Below are 21,009 nucleotides of genomic sequence, written 5' to 3' on the forward strand. Positions count from 1 at the left end.
AGAATTTGAATTAAGATAAGTAGATTTAGAACATTCTTAGGCATATAGACAGAAAAAGATCTGATGTCCATGCCTTTGGAGACATTCTCTCATTCGCATCTCTCCTCATTTCCCTTTATCTTTCTTACGTGAACGGTAGAAAAAAGAATATCTACCGTAGGAACCTTTGATACTCTGGCAGAGTGTGATGTTTCATACGTGTGCGCTTACAACCTAGACACGTGGATTTCATTTTATTTCAAATAAAACAATCCAAGTATGGGTCCCGCTCTAGATGGATCATGACAAGGTTTTCACACTGAACCCATGGCCCTAAATAAAGACTATTTGAATATCAATGGATGGACGGTCTGAATTCGACAAAAAAATGGCCACGAGTTAGATTCTAGGGTCAGCCAATCAATCTGATTCTGGGTATTTAAAAATGTGGGGCCCACCGTTTGGACGGATTAGCTTTAAATTGTGTGGCGCATGTATAATTACAGAGTGCATGTGTATGGAGTATCAAACGCCGCTGGAGTATCTAACAACTCCCCAAAAACACTGTGATTGAGGATCCCCCCTTCAGCCCCACCACGTGATGATCCACGCCACTAACATAGAAGATCGTGCCACAGATGGACCAAATAGTCTAAAATGCGGACTTTATAAACCAATGGTCCAGATTTCAACACTGACAAATAAGGACCACAATGAAATCTTACATCAACCATCCAATATAGGGTCTACTATTTGAACGGTTTGGATTATCCAGTAATAAGGCCAAAGGGGCTAAAAAACCTCCCTTACAAACCCCCCACAAATCTCCAGGTGGAACCCACCGGAGTCGTTTTTTCTCCGGCAAGCGATTACACCCCTTTAAAAAGCATCAAAGATCGCGATCGCAGTCTCTTTTTGACCATAAACTCAAAGGCTGATTATAAATAAACTATTCACAATACAAAATTCTCAGATCACCTTCTAAAATTCTCCACAATCAGATCGATGACGCCATGTTCTGATCTAAGGGCCCTTAAAAAAAAAAAAGCAAAAGGCTTTAAGCTTCCCTCTCTGAACCTTTGCTTTATCTTCTCAGAACTACGATCTATCTTTCTTTCAATCACTCCATCTTGTTATTTATCTTTCACCGTATATATAGTTTCTTCATCGAGATCTGTAGCTCAAAGGATGTGAAACTCCAATGTCGAATGTCTACTTTCTAATTTTCCTCGCTTTAATTAAAATTAGCTATAAAACCCTGAAGTATAATATATATTCATTCATTATATAAGCCCTATTGTTAAAATACCCTTATCGAAAGAAGCAAACCCATATGCTATCACGCAGTCATAAAATCTAAAAGGCTCCTGATTGCTCATCTGATAAACTATACTATTAAAATACCCATCTGCTATTACATAGTTATAAAATTTAAGTCGGTCATTTATCTTATCTCATAGAATACCTCAACTGAGGTCTTGGCATCGATACCCAGCAGGGGTGGCTAACAGTGAAGTGTGAACTAAAGTGGGGGTGTACAAACAAGCTAAAAAAAAAAACAAAAAACCAACCAAAAGAAGTAGACCTATTTGCTATTACATAGTCATAAAATCTAAATCCTTCATCACTAGGCAGATATAAAATTTAAAAGTATACTACTTATCTGATAAAATCTAATATTAATATTCCCCAGCTGAAAGAAACAAACTGATCTACCACTCATCTAAATACCACCGAACTCACCAATTTTCTAATTGTTCATCAAGTGAACCCTACTAATAAGATACCTCAGCTGAAAGAAAAAATTACTTCTGCTATCAAGTGGGCCCAACTTATCATGTTTAAGTGGCCCACCTGATGAGTGGTCACACGTGCGCACATGGGGGGCTTCTAAAACAAATAGAAAACAGGACAACAAGTACAATCAATGTACGGAGAATTCAAAGAAACAGAACACTAAAAATCAAACCCCCAAAAAAACTCTATTTATTCTCCAAATTAACCCAAAACCCGTAATTTAAACATTAATCCCACATAAAATCCCAGTAATGATTTTGGACGCTTTTTTTTTTTTTTTTTCCTTTTTTTTTCTTTTTTTACAAAATCAGACCGTTGGCGATGGCCCGATTCGTGTCGAGATGAGTCGTCTCATACACCGGAAGTTCTTCTCTGTACCGTTCGATCCCGATGGCCGTCAGATTCTCGAGCTCGAAGAGATCTGAGCTCGAATAACTAGCTGCATCATCGTCATCGTCATTGTCATCACCACCGTCGGTTTGGTGATCTTGATGGACGGCTCTGATCACTTCTCCAAATAATTCTCTCTTCTTTTGATACTCCTTCAGCATCTCCTTCGCGGCTTCTTCCACCCGCTTGTTTTTCTCCATCAGATGGAATTTTAGATCGCTGCCGATCGCCGACTCTCCGATCTTCCTGATGGCGTTCAATGCGGTCAGATTCGGATCGCCTTCGTAGAGGCGTTTCTCGCCGCACGGTCGGCAGTCCTCGTCGACGATGACGCTGACGGGGAAGAATCTGACCGTTCGTTTCACGCCGTTGATTGATTTCCCGCCCCTCGAGGATGGGGTCTTGCTCAAGCAGGATCTTGAAAACGAAGAGGCTGAGGAGCACGTCGATGCCTGCGCGGATTTCGATTTCCTCTCGAAGCTGAGATCGTGGCCGTCGATTGATGAGGATTGGATCTTCGCTTTCTTGGCGTGGCCCGCTGTGAAGATCGAGTTGAGGAAGCTGGCCAGGCGGCCGCCGGGTGAGATCGGTTGCCTTGCCTTCTTCAATTCGCCGTAGATCTTCGACGCGGCCCGCGATTTGCTCTTAATGAATCCGTCCTGCTTCGGCTTCTCGAAGAGGTTCCGGTCTTTCGAGGCGGAAGAAGATGAGACGTAGAAATCGGAGAATTGCGTTTTGTTCTGATTCGACGGATGGGATTTGTCCGGACGCTCCTGCCCGGTTCGGATTGGCTTCGGCCGTTGAGGTGTGTAGGCCGAGGAAGGTCTTCGGCCGTAGACCGACTCTGTTTCTGAGGAGGAGAAACCGCCGCAGCTCGATTCGGAAGAGCTTGAAGTGGAATGGAATATCATTGACGCGTGATCTCTACTCAGTTTGAGGAATCCGTCTTCGAAATCGGAGCGTCGGATCGTGGGCTCGTCTTTGGTTTTCTTGTCCATCCATTTCTGGATGCGGCAGGATCGGATTTCTTCGTGTTTTTGCAGGCAAGCGTGGTCTCTGCTCTGTTTTTTCCGGGTAGTTTCTCGGTAGAGGATGAGCTGCTCTGCTTCTTCTTCGTCGAGTCTTTGATCGTCGTGGTGGTCGACTCCTTCGTCGTCAATCGAGCGGTAGATGGCGTCGAGGAGAGTGGAAGAGAAGGATGGGTTTTTGTGACTGTTTTGGTGGGATCTTTTCTCTCGGAGGGACTTCTCGTATCTGTCCATTGAGTTGTTTTGAGAGAGAGAGAGAGATAGACAGACAGAGAGAGAGAGAGAGAGAGGTGGGTTGTTAGGAGAAAACGTTGAGAGATTATGGGAATCGATTGAAGTGGAAACAGGGAAGGAGATGAGCTTCAGGCATTTGAGAGAGAGAGAGAGAGAGAGAGAGAGAGAGAGAGAGAGAGGTGTTTTTAGAGGATTAGAGGATTTTCTAAGAGATGGATTTTCAGCGAGAGAGGATTTTCAATAGATGGGTTTTCAGTGAGAGAGAGGATTTTGAGGAAATGGGTTTTGAGAGAGAGAGAGACAGAGGATTTTCAAGAAATGGGTTTTGAGAGAGAGAGAAAGGGATTCTTCTGTAGGATTTGAAGAGACGGGCTTTGAAGAGACAGAGAGATGGTTTTGAGAGAGAGAGAGAGGGAGAGAGGGAAGAGAGGCTTTATGAGGCATCTCGTCTATCTCACGCGGGACTCATGCTGTCCTACTTGGCAAGATGCCAGAGTGTCATTTGGATGACGTGGCATTTCGGCTGTTTTTAATTCCCAAAAAAATAAAGTTTTCCTTCTGTCGCGACATAGGAACCAGCGTATTTCTCTATCCACTGGGTCTCGGACCCACACGCTAACGTGGTCCGATTATTTGAACCGTCCAATTCTACTTACTAATATATTAAAAAAAAAAATCCTTTATAAATGACCATTCTTCAGAACTGATCCTACCCTTTCATTCTTAGAGTTCAAATTGAGCCATTGCAAATATGATAATTATCACTGCCATCCTTTCAGACAAAATCTCTTATGATGGTCCGTGTAGCTTGGATTCCACAACATGGACGGTTCCGATCATCAGATCACTCATCATGTGGGTCCCGGTAGACAGCAACACACTCTGGATTCTTAGTCGCAGCAGCGGCAAACCGAACTCTTTACAAATCTTTTTTTATTTTTTCCTTGTATGCATACCCCTGGATAACGGAAGCGGATTGCGGCCAGCCCCCGCATGGACGATAATCCTTCCTGTCAGGGCTCTGTGGGGCCCACCATGATTTATGGGTTCTATCCACGCCGTCCATCCATTTTTTCAGATCATTTTAAAAAAATATGCCAAAAAAATGACGTATCCAAGACGTGGATCACAAATTGGGTATTGAACGGCCACCATTAAAATGTTTTTGGAAGTCGCTGATGTTTTGGATAAAGCTGATATCTGTGTTTTCCCTTCATCAAGGTCTGAAATTATTAACAGGTTGGATGGAAAATAAACATCATGGTGGGCCCTAGAACTGTTTCAACGGTGAGCGTCATTGTCACCACTGCTTTCTGTGGTGTGGTCCATTTCACTGTTGTATCTGCATCATTTTTTGGAACGTAGCATGGAATAATTTGGAAAGATGGATGGACGGAGTGGATAAAACCAATACAGCACGGTAGGCCCCACAGAGCCCCTGCCTGGACGGGTTATGGTGTAGTTTTAATAAGATAATGCTCAAGTGCACCCACGTCTAATAAGTGTGCACGTGCAGTTTTGACCATGTGGATAGTCTGATAGCCTATCTAGACCGTCCATTAGGCTCGTTTATCTCTTCATTGCCTACCATAAAAAATTTTTGATTTAATATGAAGATTTTTTCCATCCAATTACATCACAACAATATGGACGGTCTAGATCATATAAAAGAAAATAAGGTCCAACCATCAAATATAGATGGTTCAATGGGCAGGATCCATCTTTGGATGATCACTTTCCAATGAATTTATATTAATCAGATGACTAGAACCATCCCATCCTTTGCTGGAAGAAGGACGGTTACAAGAAATAAGGCCAACAGTTGCAATGTTAGGACTATCAGATCACTGTAATCTTTTCTAGATGTCCCACCAAGAGTATGCTCGACCTAATGGATGGCCCAGATCGATGATCGGACTTACGATACTGCACTAGGTGCAGGTGAGCATTCCTAGTGAGAAACTAGTGGAGCTGTTTGATACTCTGGCAGACTGTGATGGTTCATACACGTGCACTGAAAATTGTGCATAATGTACGTTTGAAACTCAAATTAAATCATCCAAATCCTAGGTTCCTCGGAAATCAGATTAATCAAATTATGATCCAATCAATGAGTATTGGACATCTCTTATTGCGATCAGGCACGCTATTTTTTAATCTTATCCGTCCATAAAACGTCAATCAATCAGCCAGATAGAGATCATTTAATTATGATTTTTCTTGATTGATCCATCTAAGGTGGGTCCCACAATTTCGACGGCCTTTTCTCTTTACCTGCATTTCACGTGTACGATTTCTAAGTGCATTGTATAAAGCACCACAATCGCCAGAGTATCATTAATCTTCTCTTCATTAAGTTGCATTTTAATGGGACCGAATCCTCTACATTACCAGTTGAACCGAAAACGAGAAACGCCCAAGCTCTGTGAGCCTAGCGTTAAATTTCCTTAGGATCCACTCCGTCCATCATTTGGGTCGACTCATGAATGGACTGGATTTAAAACTTCAGACAGATAAACGACTATAGTGGACCACACCACATGGAAGAGTTGGAATGGGAGGTACACACCGTAGAAACCTTAGTGGGACCACCGTGACGTTTATATTCCATCCTATCCATTCATCAAGTGGAACTCACCCGGATGAAGAGATACACCGAAAATATTTCTGATCCAAAACTCAAGTGGGCCACAAAGAGTGAATTTAAAGGTTATAGTCACGATTTTACATTGTTTCCATATTATTACCTACCTTCGGTTAGATGGAACTGATTTTTCTTTGCACTGCGAAACTAGGCTTCTGAACTGATGGACGGCGTAGATGTTATATCTCTCTTCCAGTGAGCCCCACAGAGCTCGGGTGTTGTACCTAATTCTTACAACAGGTGTCGTAGAGGATTCATGTCCAATAAAAGAAGATGCATTGTATTTTCCGTGTAAGTTCGTAGATTGAACGTGCATTGCCTACAAGCTGGCAGACTTATACTATATACAGGAGTGATTGTGTATACAAACGCCATCATGCAAAGCTAACCACGCTGCCCCATTTCTACCGCTAATGTTGCACACGTGCTCGACATCCGAGCCGTGAAACACGTGTGCCATGACATGATCAACACGTGGTGCTCAAATCAGGCGGATCAGATCAATTAATAGACTACACATGTGCGTTGGATCAGATATTCCGTTATTTATCTATTTCTATCGTGTCACGTTCCTGACAAGTAGATCGTCTTGATTTTAGTGCCACGTGGATACCGTGATGGGGTCCACATTTTTCATGGCTCGGATGCTTTCATCATATGACAGTTTTTGGCGGGAAATCGGTGTGGTTGTAAGCTTGGTATGCTATGATCGTATGGAATGAGGGTGCTCAACCAAAGCTGGAGTTTTTGCATGTTATGGATTTTATTTCCTTTTTTATTTTATTTTTTTTCAAATACAACAATATTGTAAGACCCGTTTTCATTAGAGGCCCTTAACCACATAAAATGTGGCCCACCAGGAAAACTACCAAAATAATCCACGTCACAAGAGTAAGGTGGGCCCATCGAATATTCAAACTCTCTCATATGCAAAAGGAAAGATCCACAACCAAGAGCAGAAGTCCTTCAATCAGACGCTGGGATCATCCAACCCGTCCGTTGATCAGGGGTGCATATGGGCCAGGTTGATCTGATGGGTCCTTGGACCCGACCCGATAATAGTCAGTGTCATCCAAAACTTGGACCCGCAAATTAGGGACCCGAAATTCTAAATTGAGTGGCGTGGGACCTCAAAAAATCCTCCACCGGACCCAGACCCGGTTCTTAAATGGGTTGGAAATGGGCCACTCCAAGCACGGACCCAACAGGGAAGTTGAGACGTTTGGAAATTCAGATAGACCCCGACCCGGCTCTTGGTATAAATGGATCGGATTCCAGACCCGACCACAAAAATGTGCCCGCCTTTTCCAACTTGGACCCAGTACAAATTCTAACCGGATTATTTAATGGGTCGGGTCCAGGACGGCTAGACCCGACCCATTTGCACACCTGCTTGTATGAATATGCTCGTCTAAGGAACGGTCGGGATGTTATCAACGTGCGGCGTTTGTGATTTTGAGATGGGAATACATGAATAGCATCATCTCTCCATGTAATCACGTGGTAGCGGAATCAACGGTGATTAATGCGTAGGTGGTGGGCCAAAAGGTGGGAGTTAGTGCTTGGTGTCGACGCCAGCACACGAGGATTCTTAGTGGAAGCCTTTCCAAGGAAGGATAACAGCCATCATTTCCAAGCAAGGGACCCACTCCCTCACTCCATCATCACATACAAACCATACCATGCTCTCCTCAGTATGCCCTAATCCGTTTTCCTCTCAATCTCCTCATACGTTTGAGACATCCGAGCCGTTAAAACGGTGGGTCACAGCATGAAGATCATCTGAAGTGAAAATCAACACCGTTCACTCATAATGTAGGGTACAAACAAAATACTTTGAGGGACGATGATCTTACCTGATGTGTGGGTGTGGCCCACAAGAGCACTAGATCAAATTGATTTTACTTTCCCATGATATTCGTTAAAGTTCCCACATTTTCAACGGATCTGATTTTCTACTCATGCCGAAATTTGGCATAGAAATAGTGTTGCATGTTTACTTTATAATGCTTTGGTTGTATACTTGTATCCGATTATTTAGCCATGCATGAAAGCATTTCTTTTACTTTTGTGGAGTTATTTGATACTCTGCCTACGTATGACGCTTGATACGCAAGTGCTCATTAATTGGATACGATGAATACAATAACTCAAAGCAAACCAACTAAATTTTTTTAATCTACTGTCACTGAGGTAGGGTACTAAAATTATATTGGTTACCCTCTGATTCGTTGAAGATTTCTCATTGACCTACGACCGTTAGATATTTTCAGTCTAAGCCGTCCAATATATATCCACCAATCGGATAGTGAGATAATGGAATAAGGATAAATTTTGGATTATGATGCATCTGAACTGGGACCCACAATTTGGACAGTATAATTTGAATTATTTGTATCTCAGGTAAGCAATTTCTAAGTAATTACAAGTGCATGTGTACCATACACCATACTCTGCCAGAGTATCAAAGCGTTCCTCTTTACTTTTCTTTATTTCATTTCATTTGAACCTCTCCCTCTTTTGCTAATTCGTTTGAAACTATCCCAGCGTAGGGTACAGTAATCGTCAGCCACAACTCGCTAAGTTGTGGCAACTCATACACCATACACGTGGCACGAACACGTGATAATCCGTACGTACCAAACAACGGGTCTTATGGTAGATGGATCATATGGCATATATTACACTGATCAGACCTCCAAATTATCCAAACCAGGATCAGCAAATGGACGGTTGGAAAGAAATGGTTATTAGGCTTTATCGAATTAGTGAAACGTGGCAATAATCTTCGGATATTATCTATCATCCACAACATGGGCTGTGCTTTTTTGACGTCTGGATAGGCATGCATTTGGCCACATGTACGGTGGATGAGTTGCCACAACTTAGTGAACGGTCTCCAAGCACTTTGTCTAATCAAAGGGTTGTAATATTTTGATATGAGATTTTCTCTTTTCATTTTTTGGCACCGGCCATCCGCTGTGAGGATCATCTCCTAAACAAGTTTGGGTCATTGAAATGGACCCTGATTCAACGGCTGAGGTCGAACAACGTCGCCTCTCTAAACAGAGAGAATCGTATAAAGATTGACAGTTTGCAAGTCGTACACGCACCCATACACGCAGAACAACAGCCCGATCTGGCTAGTGCGCAGGACATCTGAGCAGTACATAAAATGGCCCCCAAATCGTAGGCATCGAAAACTTATCTGGACCGTTCATTAAATGGGTCACCTTTCTATTAAAAGGACTAAAAGTCTAACGGCTCACATTCAATGTTCACATCCGGCCCATCCTTCTTTTCGTGCATTCATCTTCTTGGTTGGATCCACCGTTCAGATGCCCCCACAACATTTGGGAACTTGGCACGTGTGTACAGCGGTGCGCGTGTGGCCATCAGGAATATAAAAATATAGACGGTCTGGGATATCCGTTACGTGAAGTAAGCGAACCTATCCCTTTCTTCTCGTGAAAAGAATAGAAGAAAATATCTTTCATTATCGTGGAAAGAATAGAACAAAACATGCCTCTTTAGCTTTAGCACAAGGGAGATGCTAAAGCTATTCGCGGCAGGTTTGATTGACACGTGTCCACCTCGTACACGTGCTGAGGGATGATCCAGGACGTTCAGATTTTTAAGTCCATCACATGCATTTTCTCAACCAAAATTCATGAAACCCCACTTATCATATGGGACGCACTTTTTTTAGGAAATGGACGGTTAAAAGATAGACTGCCAGAAGCATCTAAACAGGCTTCACCACATTAGCACGAGCGGTGGTGTTTTCTCCCTAGCCCATGCTGACTGTTGGGCCCACCTGATGGATGGACCAGATCTCTTGTACATGTTCTGGAAAAAGCATAAAACAGTTTCGAAATTATCACTTAAAGCTCCCAATTTCTTGGACTTGCCATGCTGCACCGTTTTTCCCCCCGACGTGTCTCACGTGTAGGAAATCTGAACCGTGTTAAGTGTGCGAACTTCATCAGTTAGGCTACCATTGGATTCTACAGGCATTGATGTGGGACCTACTTGCAGCTATGACTTGCTGATCAGCCTATCTGATCCATTCATCTGTGGCTACAGTGTTGAAAGCTGTAGAAATACAGGACAGTCAATGTATAAACTCAATATAAATGTGTGGTCCACTTCATAAATGATTTTTTTTTGTATCCAATTAAGTTACAAGTGGGCCAGACTCTTCAACGGCTCGGATTAACATTCCTGGCCGTGTGAAGGTCAACGGACGGTGAGTTTTCTGTCCAACGCATATAAACAATCCTGGTTTGTTTTTATTTGCGTCATCAGAATCCCAACGACGGTGTGTAGTTTTTATGGTTGTTATAACAAACAATACGTGAGTTATTTGATACTCTGACAAACTGTGACGGTTGATACGCAGGCACTTAGAAATTGCATGCGTGGCGTACATGAATCCTACAAAAGACTGACCGGCGCAAACTAAGACGCCAAATGTCAGTAAGGTTGAACAATCCTATACTCTGATTTGTGAAATTTGTACAATGAAATAGGACCGTTGGATATTTTTATTTATAACCGTCCAATAAATGTCCAGCAATCAGATAATCTGGTCATCAGGTAACTATAATTTTTTTTTCATAAAACATCCAAACATGGGCCCATAATTGGACAGTTTAATTTTTCAATTAATTGTACGTTACATATGCAAGTTTGTGCGTGTGTATCATCTATGAAACTCTGCCGGAGTATTAAAGTTTTTTTATTATATATTTGTAATTTTGATATTTCAGTCGGCTGCTGTTCTCGGATTCCAGCTCATCCACACGTAAGCACACGTGCAATATGAGAGATTGATCGGATATGTCCATCTGGTGGGCTACAATATTTAGATCATCTGGCCTAAAATTGGTGGGCCACAACATAAAAAAGCAATTGGTTCGTCAAAAGACTATTTTAACCGTTAGTTTATTTGAGATTTTTTCCGCCGTGAATCTTACATTTTACCCACCCGTTTTTCTGAATCACTCGTACTCTACTTTAACTAAACTATTGCTGTGCAGATTAACTCTTCGTAGATGAATATATCATTGTTTTCAAGGTGGTGGTGGCACCGTCTACACCCAGAAAAAGTTTATAAACCGTAGCTAAGGCCCTATACCTACGGATTATAACCGCTCAAAGAATGCAGTAATTTCCTTCTTATCCATTCTTCATCAAATTAGTAGCCATTGGCTTTATCGCTACGAAACTAATCCGTAGCAAAATCTTCTGTATTGAAAATTACAAACAACTATGGTTAACTAACCGAGCTTCAGATCAACCTGCATGAGTACTTCTTGAAAATGATCGGGCTTCACCTGAAACTAATGGAGCCTCGTATGAAATTAACTTAAACCTCACTCTAATCTATTTTTCATTGCATATATCCATCAAACTAAACCTCACCTCAATCAATTTCAACTCATTTGGATATAATCTAATTTTTGTCCCATAAAACTGTTCTTCTATGCCAATAACAAAATACAAAATTTCACAGAAATTTTCTCTTGTTCTTGGCTTATTCGATAGATGCACCATTTTTTATGGTAAGGTATTCTTAGGGAGAGAAGATTTTAGTCTTTAGAAACTGAGTTTGTATTATAGGAGTATTTTTGTCTGATTAAAAAGGTAGTGGTTTAATTATGAAAAGTAAAATTTGAGTGGTTCTGAAAAGCTGGTGGATAAAAAATGAGATTTACAGCGTAAAAAATCTCATTTTTGCATTGTGATCAACGTTGAAAAGATCTAAGTGGTGTTTCCAGCTAAATGGAAACTTAGATCTCGCAAACATCCTTATTAGCACGTGTGCCGCTTGTGAATGGTCAATGCACCACATTCGCATGCTTATATTAATAAACCACTTTATTTTGTGATGCACATATCTCCACACAGCACGCTCCCACCCTCCGGTAATCATAACCGTTCATTCACAAGTTCTCAGTGATGATGCACTTCACTCATTTTGGGCAATTTTTCAGCGAGATGCTCACATTCTCTGGTCGAAATCTCATTGATTGTATGGTTAGGATGATCCAATTGGTGCATTCGCAGTGGGGCCCACCAGATCGGGATACCCAGTCTCTCAAGTGGGGTAACCTACAAAACTGTAGTTATTACCGGATATGCCCCTGCTACAAGAGGGCCCCACATAAAGGTTGTAGTGGACCTGGCTAATCAGTCCTTAACTGCTGACTCGGATTGCCTGTGACCCCTACAGCAACAGCTGGAAGCTAGGTGGGGCCCACTGTGATATTTGTAAGAAATCCACCCCATCCAACTGTTTTTACAGTTCATGTTATGACGGTAGACCAAAAATAAGGTAGATACAGAACTCAAGTGGGCCACATTACACGAAAAGTGGGGAGGGAAATTCCTACCGTTGAAACCTTCTCATGGTCTACCTTGATTTTATACTCCATCCAAATCGTTCACAGGGTCATTCCCCCTGGATGAACTGAAAAATCAAAATATTAGAATGGTACAATAATTTTGTAGCCACACAAATGTTTCAATGGTGAAAATTCAATCTCCATTGTTTTCTGTCGTGTGGCTCACTCAAGTCTTGGTTCGGACTCATTTTTGGGGTCACATCTTAACATGAGCTGGCAAAACGGACGGACGGATGGATTTCTAGAAAACATCACGGTGGCCCACCTAGCTTCCAACCATAGAGTAACATACGATCATTTGTACACCACTTCGGAACACATGCTCATATACCTGAGTTTTTGTAATTCCACGTGCGCCTACCCATCCCCGCACTAACACGTGCCAATATGGAATAGATGTACAGGATCCATCCGTACTGGGATACACTGCTGAAATCTTCTGGCCTAGAAATCAGTTCGAACCTTAGATGGGCCAAAACAGACAAAACACATAGACATCCTGGAAAAAAATATTACCCGTCTGTTTACTTTATCTGTTGTGGCCCACCTGAGTATTGAAATTTGCTGATCTTCAAAGGCGGACATGCTTTCAATGTTTCCAATGAGATGGAAAGCTCAGATCTCACATGTACGCACATGTGCCTGTTCTTGAATGGAGAATAAGCCACACGTACCAATCCACATTAGGCACGCTTGCCAATGTGAAACAGATCTCAGAAGGCGATTTTTGTCGCCACTTATATATTTCTCGAACCTCTCATCCTCGGGTCTCGAGTTGACAAAGACTGCGATGAAATGGACACGCATTAGCTACCGACTACGTCAGTAGCGATTTCGCTACTGAAGTGACGTCATCAAGTTCTGTGGGCCCAACCATGGTGTATGTGTTATATCTACACCGTCCATTCATTTGGAGAGATCATTTTAGGTAAATATCCATGTAATAATGCAAATCCAAATCTCAAGTGGACCACCACAAAAAAAAACAGTAGGGATTGAATATCTACCATTAAAAACTTCATGGGGCCACAACATGTTTTCGATCAATCTAATATTTGTGTTTTCCATTCATCCATGTCTCTTATAACTTATGAACAGGTTGGATTTCAAATAAACATCATGATGGGACCCAGGAAGGTTTCAACGGTGGGCATCACTGCTCCCACTTTTTTCTGTGATGGGGTCCACTTGAGATTTGGATCTGCCTCATTATTCGGCTCATGCCCTAAAATAATCTCTCCCAATCGGTGGACAGTTTAGATACAACACATAGATCATGGCGAGGCCCACAGAATTTGGTGACGTCACTTTAGCTGATCCGCGTCCAAAAGAAATATCTGATCCTTGCAGAAGTGGACCCTTGGCCCTGTTATCAAGACCGTTGGTCTGTTGGGCCAAAAATTGGATAGATCATGACCGTTAAATCTCCCTTCGAGGAGATCGTATGCACTGATCTAGAGCCTATTTCATATAAATCTCATTCAAGCCGTCCATTTTCAGGCCTCAATTTCAAGTCAGGACAATCCTATTGATAAGAATCTTTCTTCATGGGTCTATCAATTGTGGACCCCAACATTTCAATGGTCTGGATCAATGATGCAGTGGTTCCACATGTACAGACCAATACCCGAGTATTTTTAAAAATATCCTCGGGTAGAGAGAGAGAGAGATGGTAATGTACTAATCATTGCGCTCGTGGCTCCTCGCTTTTACGCGAGGAGAGTTTCCATTTATATATATATTCTCTTCCCTTTCGATTTTGTTGATGGATTCCAGCATTGTAGAGGATGCTGCTCTAGTGCTGACTTGTAATGTATATGAAAAATCAGTACCGTTCATCAATTGGGGCCCAAAATTTAAATTACCAAAGTTATATATAGTTACGTTTCATCGGTTAGATTTGATGATTATTTCAAGAAAAATGACCAATGGTCTCGAATGGTAGGTCTATAAACTCCTGTTATTTACCTGATTAGTTTGATTTTTTTAGACCTTAGTCTTTTACTCGGTAACGTCCACTTTATTAGTGTCATGGATATAGAACATATGTGCCACGTAGGCACTTGTACCCAAAATGGCCTCTTCAATATATACACGCGCGAATGGCAGAATTATGCACGAGCCACCGCCAGAATTTATCTGCCGCGTAGCAGAGCGAACGCATTCACAGCATAAAATTTCTACACATGCACACATATATCACACGTGTAATGTATATAGCTCAAATAAAACCGTTAAAGTAGTAAATATATCTGTAAATGATACTTGAATGAAAAATAAAATATTCAAAATTAAATAATCCTTAGATTGGTTGTCTTTATTTTTGAACGTAGAATGTTAAAAATATTTTTTAAACTGTCCATTTAATCACCAATAGTATGGAATATTTTTAATTTTAGTTTTTTTTCATTATATATACAGTAATACGACTATATAAACGTTTGGATTTGTATTGGTATCTTTAAAGTGTAGGATGGAGACTTGCATTTGCATGGATCATCAACTTCCAGCAGAGTATAAAAGTTTTTTCTCCACGATGGAAAGTCTGGAAAAGGAGTGGAGGCGAGAGCGTGCACACTGTCTCTATCTTCTTTAATCACATGCACTCTTCCTACTTTGCCCGCCGTCTTCTTTCAAATACCAGCAATACCTCATCGTTTTGGCAATCAATGAGAGCCGTTGAGTTGGTGGGCCACATCAAGTGGGCTTTCAGCTTATATGAATTTGACCCAAAAAAGTGAGCAAAGGTACTATAATTGTCCGGCACTACTTACAACAATTGGATGGCCCAGATTGTCTGGTCATTTAAACTTTAAAGTTGGATGGGACTCGGATTCCGTAGAGACCACCCTCCCCCCCCCCCCCCCCCCCACTGCCAAGCTCGGTACTGGTCTAAGCTCCGTGTGTCCCACCATGATGCATGTGTCTTTATCAAAGCCGTCCATCTATTTATCTAGTTCATTTTACGGATTCATCCAAAAGTGAGCCGGATCCAAAGCTCAATGGTACCACCCCTTGGGAAGAAGTGGGGATTGAATTCCTATATTTGAAAACTTCCTGTGGATCCATATCAGTTTTGGATCAAGGTAAATTTTTATGCTTTCCCTTTTCACCTGGGTTTATGTGACTTTATGAATAGGTTAGATGGAAAATAAATATTGTGATGGACTCAAAAAAGTTTCAACAGTGGGCATGACTGTCCTTACTACTTTTTATAGTGTGGTCCACTAAGCTTTTGATCTACCTCATTTTTTAGCTGACACCATTAAATGATTTGGTAGCATAAATGTACAATGACCACGGATTAACTACTAAAAGCGTCATGTTGTAAATGTGTTATAACCAGATCATTCATCCATTCCAAGAGATTATTTTAATGCATGAGAAATAATAAGGTAGATCCAAAGCCCAAGTAGACTCCACTGTAGAAAACAGAGGAGACAACAACTGTCACGCTCCGAAATTTGGTACCTGAGTTGGCTTGGTCCGAACCTGAATTCCAAGACTATGAGTTGTATTTAAATAAAATATACATCGCAACCAACATTATTTCATGCATTTTCAAGGCAATCAGAGCAGATATAAGGATAATAATCATTGTTATTAAATAACGTTCACTAATCAAATCTTGAACCTTTAATTACATAAAAAAAAAAATAATAATAACAAAATGTATTGAATTTTAAGAAATTTTCAAATAGAACAATAGGAAAAATCATCAATCTTGCCCAACCGGTTCTTCTTATACAAACCCTTCAAAACAGTCTATACGGGTGTGAGCTTGACGACTCATAGGATCACATCCTTCCCAAAATTAAAAATTCTACGTTAACACAAATAAAACTAAATAAAATAAATAGGAACAATTACGAGCATTGAATCGGCATTTTACATGACAACAATAGCAATTTATTTTTTTCATAACAATAAAATAAGATAATGCAGTCATCTAAAATCCTTTTTGGTTCAATCCAGGGCAGAGCACCCGTGTGTGTTGATCCTTTTAGAGAATGACCCTCAACAGAGCATTTGGTGAATAAACTTTTAGGGTAAACACCCAGGGCAGAGTTGATCCTTTTAGGGAATCGCCTAGGGTAGAGCACCCGTGCCGATCCTTTCGGGAATGACCCTGAGTAGAGCACCCGTATCAAAATAACATAATGGTCCTTTCAGGGCAGAGCACCCATAATATAATTAAAAGCATTTAACAATAATCAAATGAATTTATTTCACATATTAGAAATCAAATAAATGCATTCTACATCATGTAAAACCAAAATTAAATGTCTTAAATCAGCAATACGAAATAAATAATTAATGAAATGAAAGTATATAATAATGTAGTCTTTTCAATCGGGAAAATCACCAACCTGATGTGATGATAAAACACTTTGATATATATATATATATAAATTTTCGTAGGATTATTCTCAAGATAACAAAGTCTGCTACAACTCTGATTCAATGTAACGATCATGAACAAAAATGGATTTGTATGATAAAATTGATCCGATCGGATAAGATTTACGATGGACTAAAGAGCGACCATGGAGACTTCATGCAGGCTAGCCTCATCTGACCGATCGATGGAGGATCATCAAATTTCGTGGGTGACCCTCTCACGGACAAGCCTCATCAATCTCTCCCACTTACAACCATTGTTGAGGTCGTGGCCTTGGAAGATGATCTGACTCAGTCGGAAAGAAAAAATTAAAAAAAACGTGGAGGATGATGCCACGTCGGCATAAGATCTGGAGATGGTCGAACCCAAAGGGATCTTGATGATGAAGAGCCCCAATATTGAACTCAGTATGAGCCTCGGCCCATGGGCCACCGATCCCAGTAGCTTGAGTTTGGCTAGCGCCAGTAGCTGCATTCCTATCTCAGGGAGAGAGAGAGAGAAAGAGAGAGAGAGAGAGAGAGAGAGAGAGAGAGAGTTGTGGAGAGGAAGTGGATTGGTTTATCGTGTGACGTGCATCAGCACGTCACTCTTGTTTTTGTGTTTTTTTATAGAGAGTGGGCTCCACAGGAATGACGTGACAAATCCACACCGTTCATCAGTTTTGCCCGTCAAAGTTGGGGCATGTACCAAAAAATGAGGTAGATCCGGTGCTCTAGTGGGCCACACCATTGGAAATGTTGGGATTTAGGTCCTACCGTTTATAAAAAATGGGTTGTTACATCTACCCCCTTAATAAAATTCCATCCTCAAAATTTACTACACTATCGACAACACTCGAATCTCATTGTAGATGGTGCGGTCGGTGTTGGCGCGTCCTCTAGCAATGACATTCCCTCAAACGGTGGCTGACATACCTGTGTGTAGAAATTTGCTTAGTCTCTAGTGGTGTGGCAGTTTATCCTTTTATTGATGTGAGCGTCGTGAAGACCTATGATATTGTCATTGTTGTCGTTGTTGATATGGTTCAAGTAGTTGTTGAGATTGTCGACGTGGTCCTTGGTATGGATTCAATGTAACGTATACAACGAAGGTTTTTGCTAAGATACTCGGTATGGCCGTGGAGAACCTGTTCTTGTGGTTGAGTCTTCAAGTGTTATGGTTGTGATTCTGAATGTTGCGTCTAACTTTGAATGTTGTGGCTCCTAGTGCGGGGTCGATGATGTCCACTGCCTATTCACTTGATCTGTTGTATAACAGTTGGTGTGATCTTGCTCCAGATTGAATCTCAGTGCTTAGTTGTGGAAATTATTATCATTTGTTTTTATTTATTATTAGTGCGCTGAGTCCTTGTATTATAGTATAGTGGCATCACACTCTTGCATCACGTTGTGTCTATAGTGGTGCTAAGTCATCATAACCTTGAGATGGATCGTCGTATTGTCGAGGTGTGTCCTTGTAAAGTTGAATTATATTGTCTAAGAGTGGTGTCGTGGTTAGGTGTATCTATGAGTATGAGGTCATGGCGCATGGCTCCTTGGGCTTTTATATTGATGTTGAGTGGTCTAACTTGTCAATGTGGTTGTTGAGGTGACCCTAAAATGTCTTGTGGATGACCTTACTATTGTGACCTCGGTTATGACCATGACACTTTTGAAAATATGGTGAAAGTGATCTTGAGATGATGGTTACGCTGAAGAGTGTAGTGGAGATCGTTAGTGCATGGATGGCAGCTCATTCTGTGGAGGTGGCCTACAAACTTGCTTAGGTAGTCCCTATTTTTACAGTTGGCAAAGAGGAAGGGGTCGTGCATAGACATACAACATGGTCTTCATATCTACATTTGTAGTATGATTTTAATAGTAGTGATGTAGAAGTGTGATCATGGTCGGTATAACCAAAGCAACCTAAAAATACTTTAGGTCCTAGCTACTTTATTTGCAAGTGATCCACTCTAAAGGCATCGGGTCAGGCGTTCATGATAGAGTATTGTGACTCGTATCGCTCAGATATAATCTACCATTGATTAAACAAAGATTTATTTATTTAAATTATAAGTACGTTAAAGATTTTTTTTTCCTTTTTAGGATTGCAAGGAAGATTAGATGGTTTAAAAGAATTACACATGAAGATCAAGAGAATAAGAGCTGCGATATGTACTAAGGTTTTAGTGTAAAAAATTCAGATTATGAGGATATTGTTCCTGCTAATGTTTCTGATATTTGTAAGTATCGGATTGGTCTAAAACTTTTTAAAACGATGCATCTATTAGTCTATTACACCTCTATAAAATTTCAACTGAATCCAAAGTTTATAAAAAATCCTAAAATTCGGATAATTGGGTTTACCCAGAAGTAAACGATTTCTAACTAGTATACATATAAATTAAAATTAGTATAGGAGAAACCTAGATTTATATTTTTGTATTATTTTTCTATAAAACTACACTTGTTAATATACAACTGAGGTTTTGAATCGCCTTAAACGAATTATAATTAATTAGTTATGATTTTTATAATTCAGGTATTTTATACTTACTATTGCTGTCCAACTCACCGTGCAGAACACCCGTGCTGATCCTTTCGGGAATGACCCTGGGCAGAGCACCCGTATCAAAATAACATAATGATCCTTTCAGGGCAGAGCACCCATAATATAATTAAAAGCATTTAACAATAATCAAATGAATTTATTCCACATATTAAAAATCATATAAATGCATTCTACGTCATGTAAAACCAAAATTAAATGTCTTAAATCAGCAATACGAAATAAATAATTAAAGAAATGAACGTATATAATAATGTAGTCTTTTCAATCGGAAAAATCACCTACCTGGTGTGATGATAAAACACTTTGATATATATATAAATTTTCGTAGGATTATTCTCAAGATAACAAAGTCTGCTACAACTCTGATTCAATGTAACGATCACGAACAAAAATGGATTTGTATGATAAATTGGTCTGATTGGATAAGATTTACGATGGAATAAAGAGCGACTGTAACATCCTTGATTTTCACTGTTTTAGATTTCCAAAAATCCATCAAATTTTATTTTTAATTTTATTTAATTAACCTAAATATTACTTAATGACCATTAGCACTCAATGTCAATTTACACAGGGTGTACCAGTGAAGAACCGCATAAGTCCGGTTAATCATGTAACGTCCCGTCCAACCAGAACAGTGTACTGAGGCGTCCTCGTAGGATTTGCCGCAGGACCGTTCGTTTAAACTACTCATGGTTTGGTGTCATAACTAAATTAAGTTAGGATTATCCCATTAGAGTAGACCAGTCGGGTTGTGATTGGGCTAAGTGCGGGCCGTCAAGCCAAATGGCCATTTACACTTGGCAGCAGCCCGTGCGGGCTATACCGCGACATGGGAAGGTCAGAAAATTATAAAAATTAAGGGGAGCATAGATCTCACTGGGCTTGGGGACCATCACGGACCACGGACCCAGTGGACACCCAGAAGTGTAATCTGACACTTGCCAGATGCGCCCCACCAATGCCAAAATTAGAATCTGGCACGTGTAAATAAAAACTGAAATATAAGACATTTCGGCCATCAGATTACTTCATAATTTACGATGAGGGTCTAATGTATTTTTCTACACCCGCCCACAAAATCTGGGTCCCGATCGTGGCACGGTGACCGTTGATCGCAAATCAGACCCGTACGACCAAACCCCATATCCGATCATCCCCAAATTTTGCATGGCCCTTCATCGGGCCATGGAGCACCTATCTTATAAGTTTCATAGCCAGAGGACCACCAAAACTTCCTGAGTTATCTAAACAAGCTCTAGACCGCTCGTTGGTGGACCACTAGTTCCAAAATTATAGAATAATGTCCGTCTCATTGGGCTTGACGTCCATCGCGGGAATCGGACCTGGGTACGGTCCAGAACCGGTCAACTTGAGCTGAAGGACGAGTGCATGAGAAGTGCAAATACCCTAAAGGAAGGAGTTGGAACTTAAGTGAATTGAGTCGTCCACTCTTATGCAAAGTTGAGGATTTCGGACCGTCGGTTTGTGACCAAACTTCACACATAGAGTGAGGATATTTCCCTGCTCATATCCGTATAGCCGCGGCCCCGATTGACTATCGGTGACCGTTGA

The 21,009-nt window shown here is 40.9% G+C and overlaps 1 protein-coding gene across 1 annotated transcript; it reads right to left on the reverse strand.

Annotated features, from left to right (window-relative positions):
- Positions 1-1,936: 1,936 nt before the first annotated feature.
- LOC131251685 (protein BIG GRAIN 1-like B) lies at positions 1,937-3,760 on the reverse strand. Its single transcript, XM_058252566.1, has one exon. It carries the CDS (start codon positions 3,426-3,428, stop codon positions 2,076-2,078), a length of 1,353 nt encoding a protein of 450 aa, XP_058108549.1. The 5' UTR covers positions 3,429-3,760; the 3' UTR covers positions 1,937-2,075.
- Positions 3,761-21,009: the final 17,249 nt, after the last annotated feature.

This window comes from Magnolia sinica, chromosome 7, assembly GCF_029962835.1.
Source record: "Magnolia sinica isolate HGM2019 chromosome 7, MsV1, whole genome shotgun sequence".
In the NCBI taxonomy this organism is placed as follows: Eukaryota; Viridiplantae; Streptophyta; class Magnoliopsida; order Magnoliales; family Magnoliaceae; genus Magnolia; species Magnolia sinica.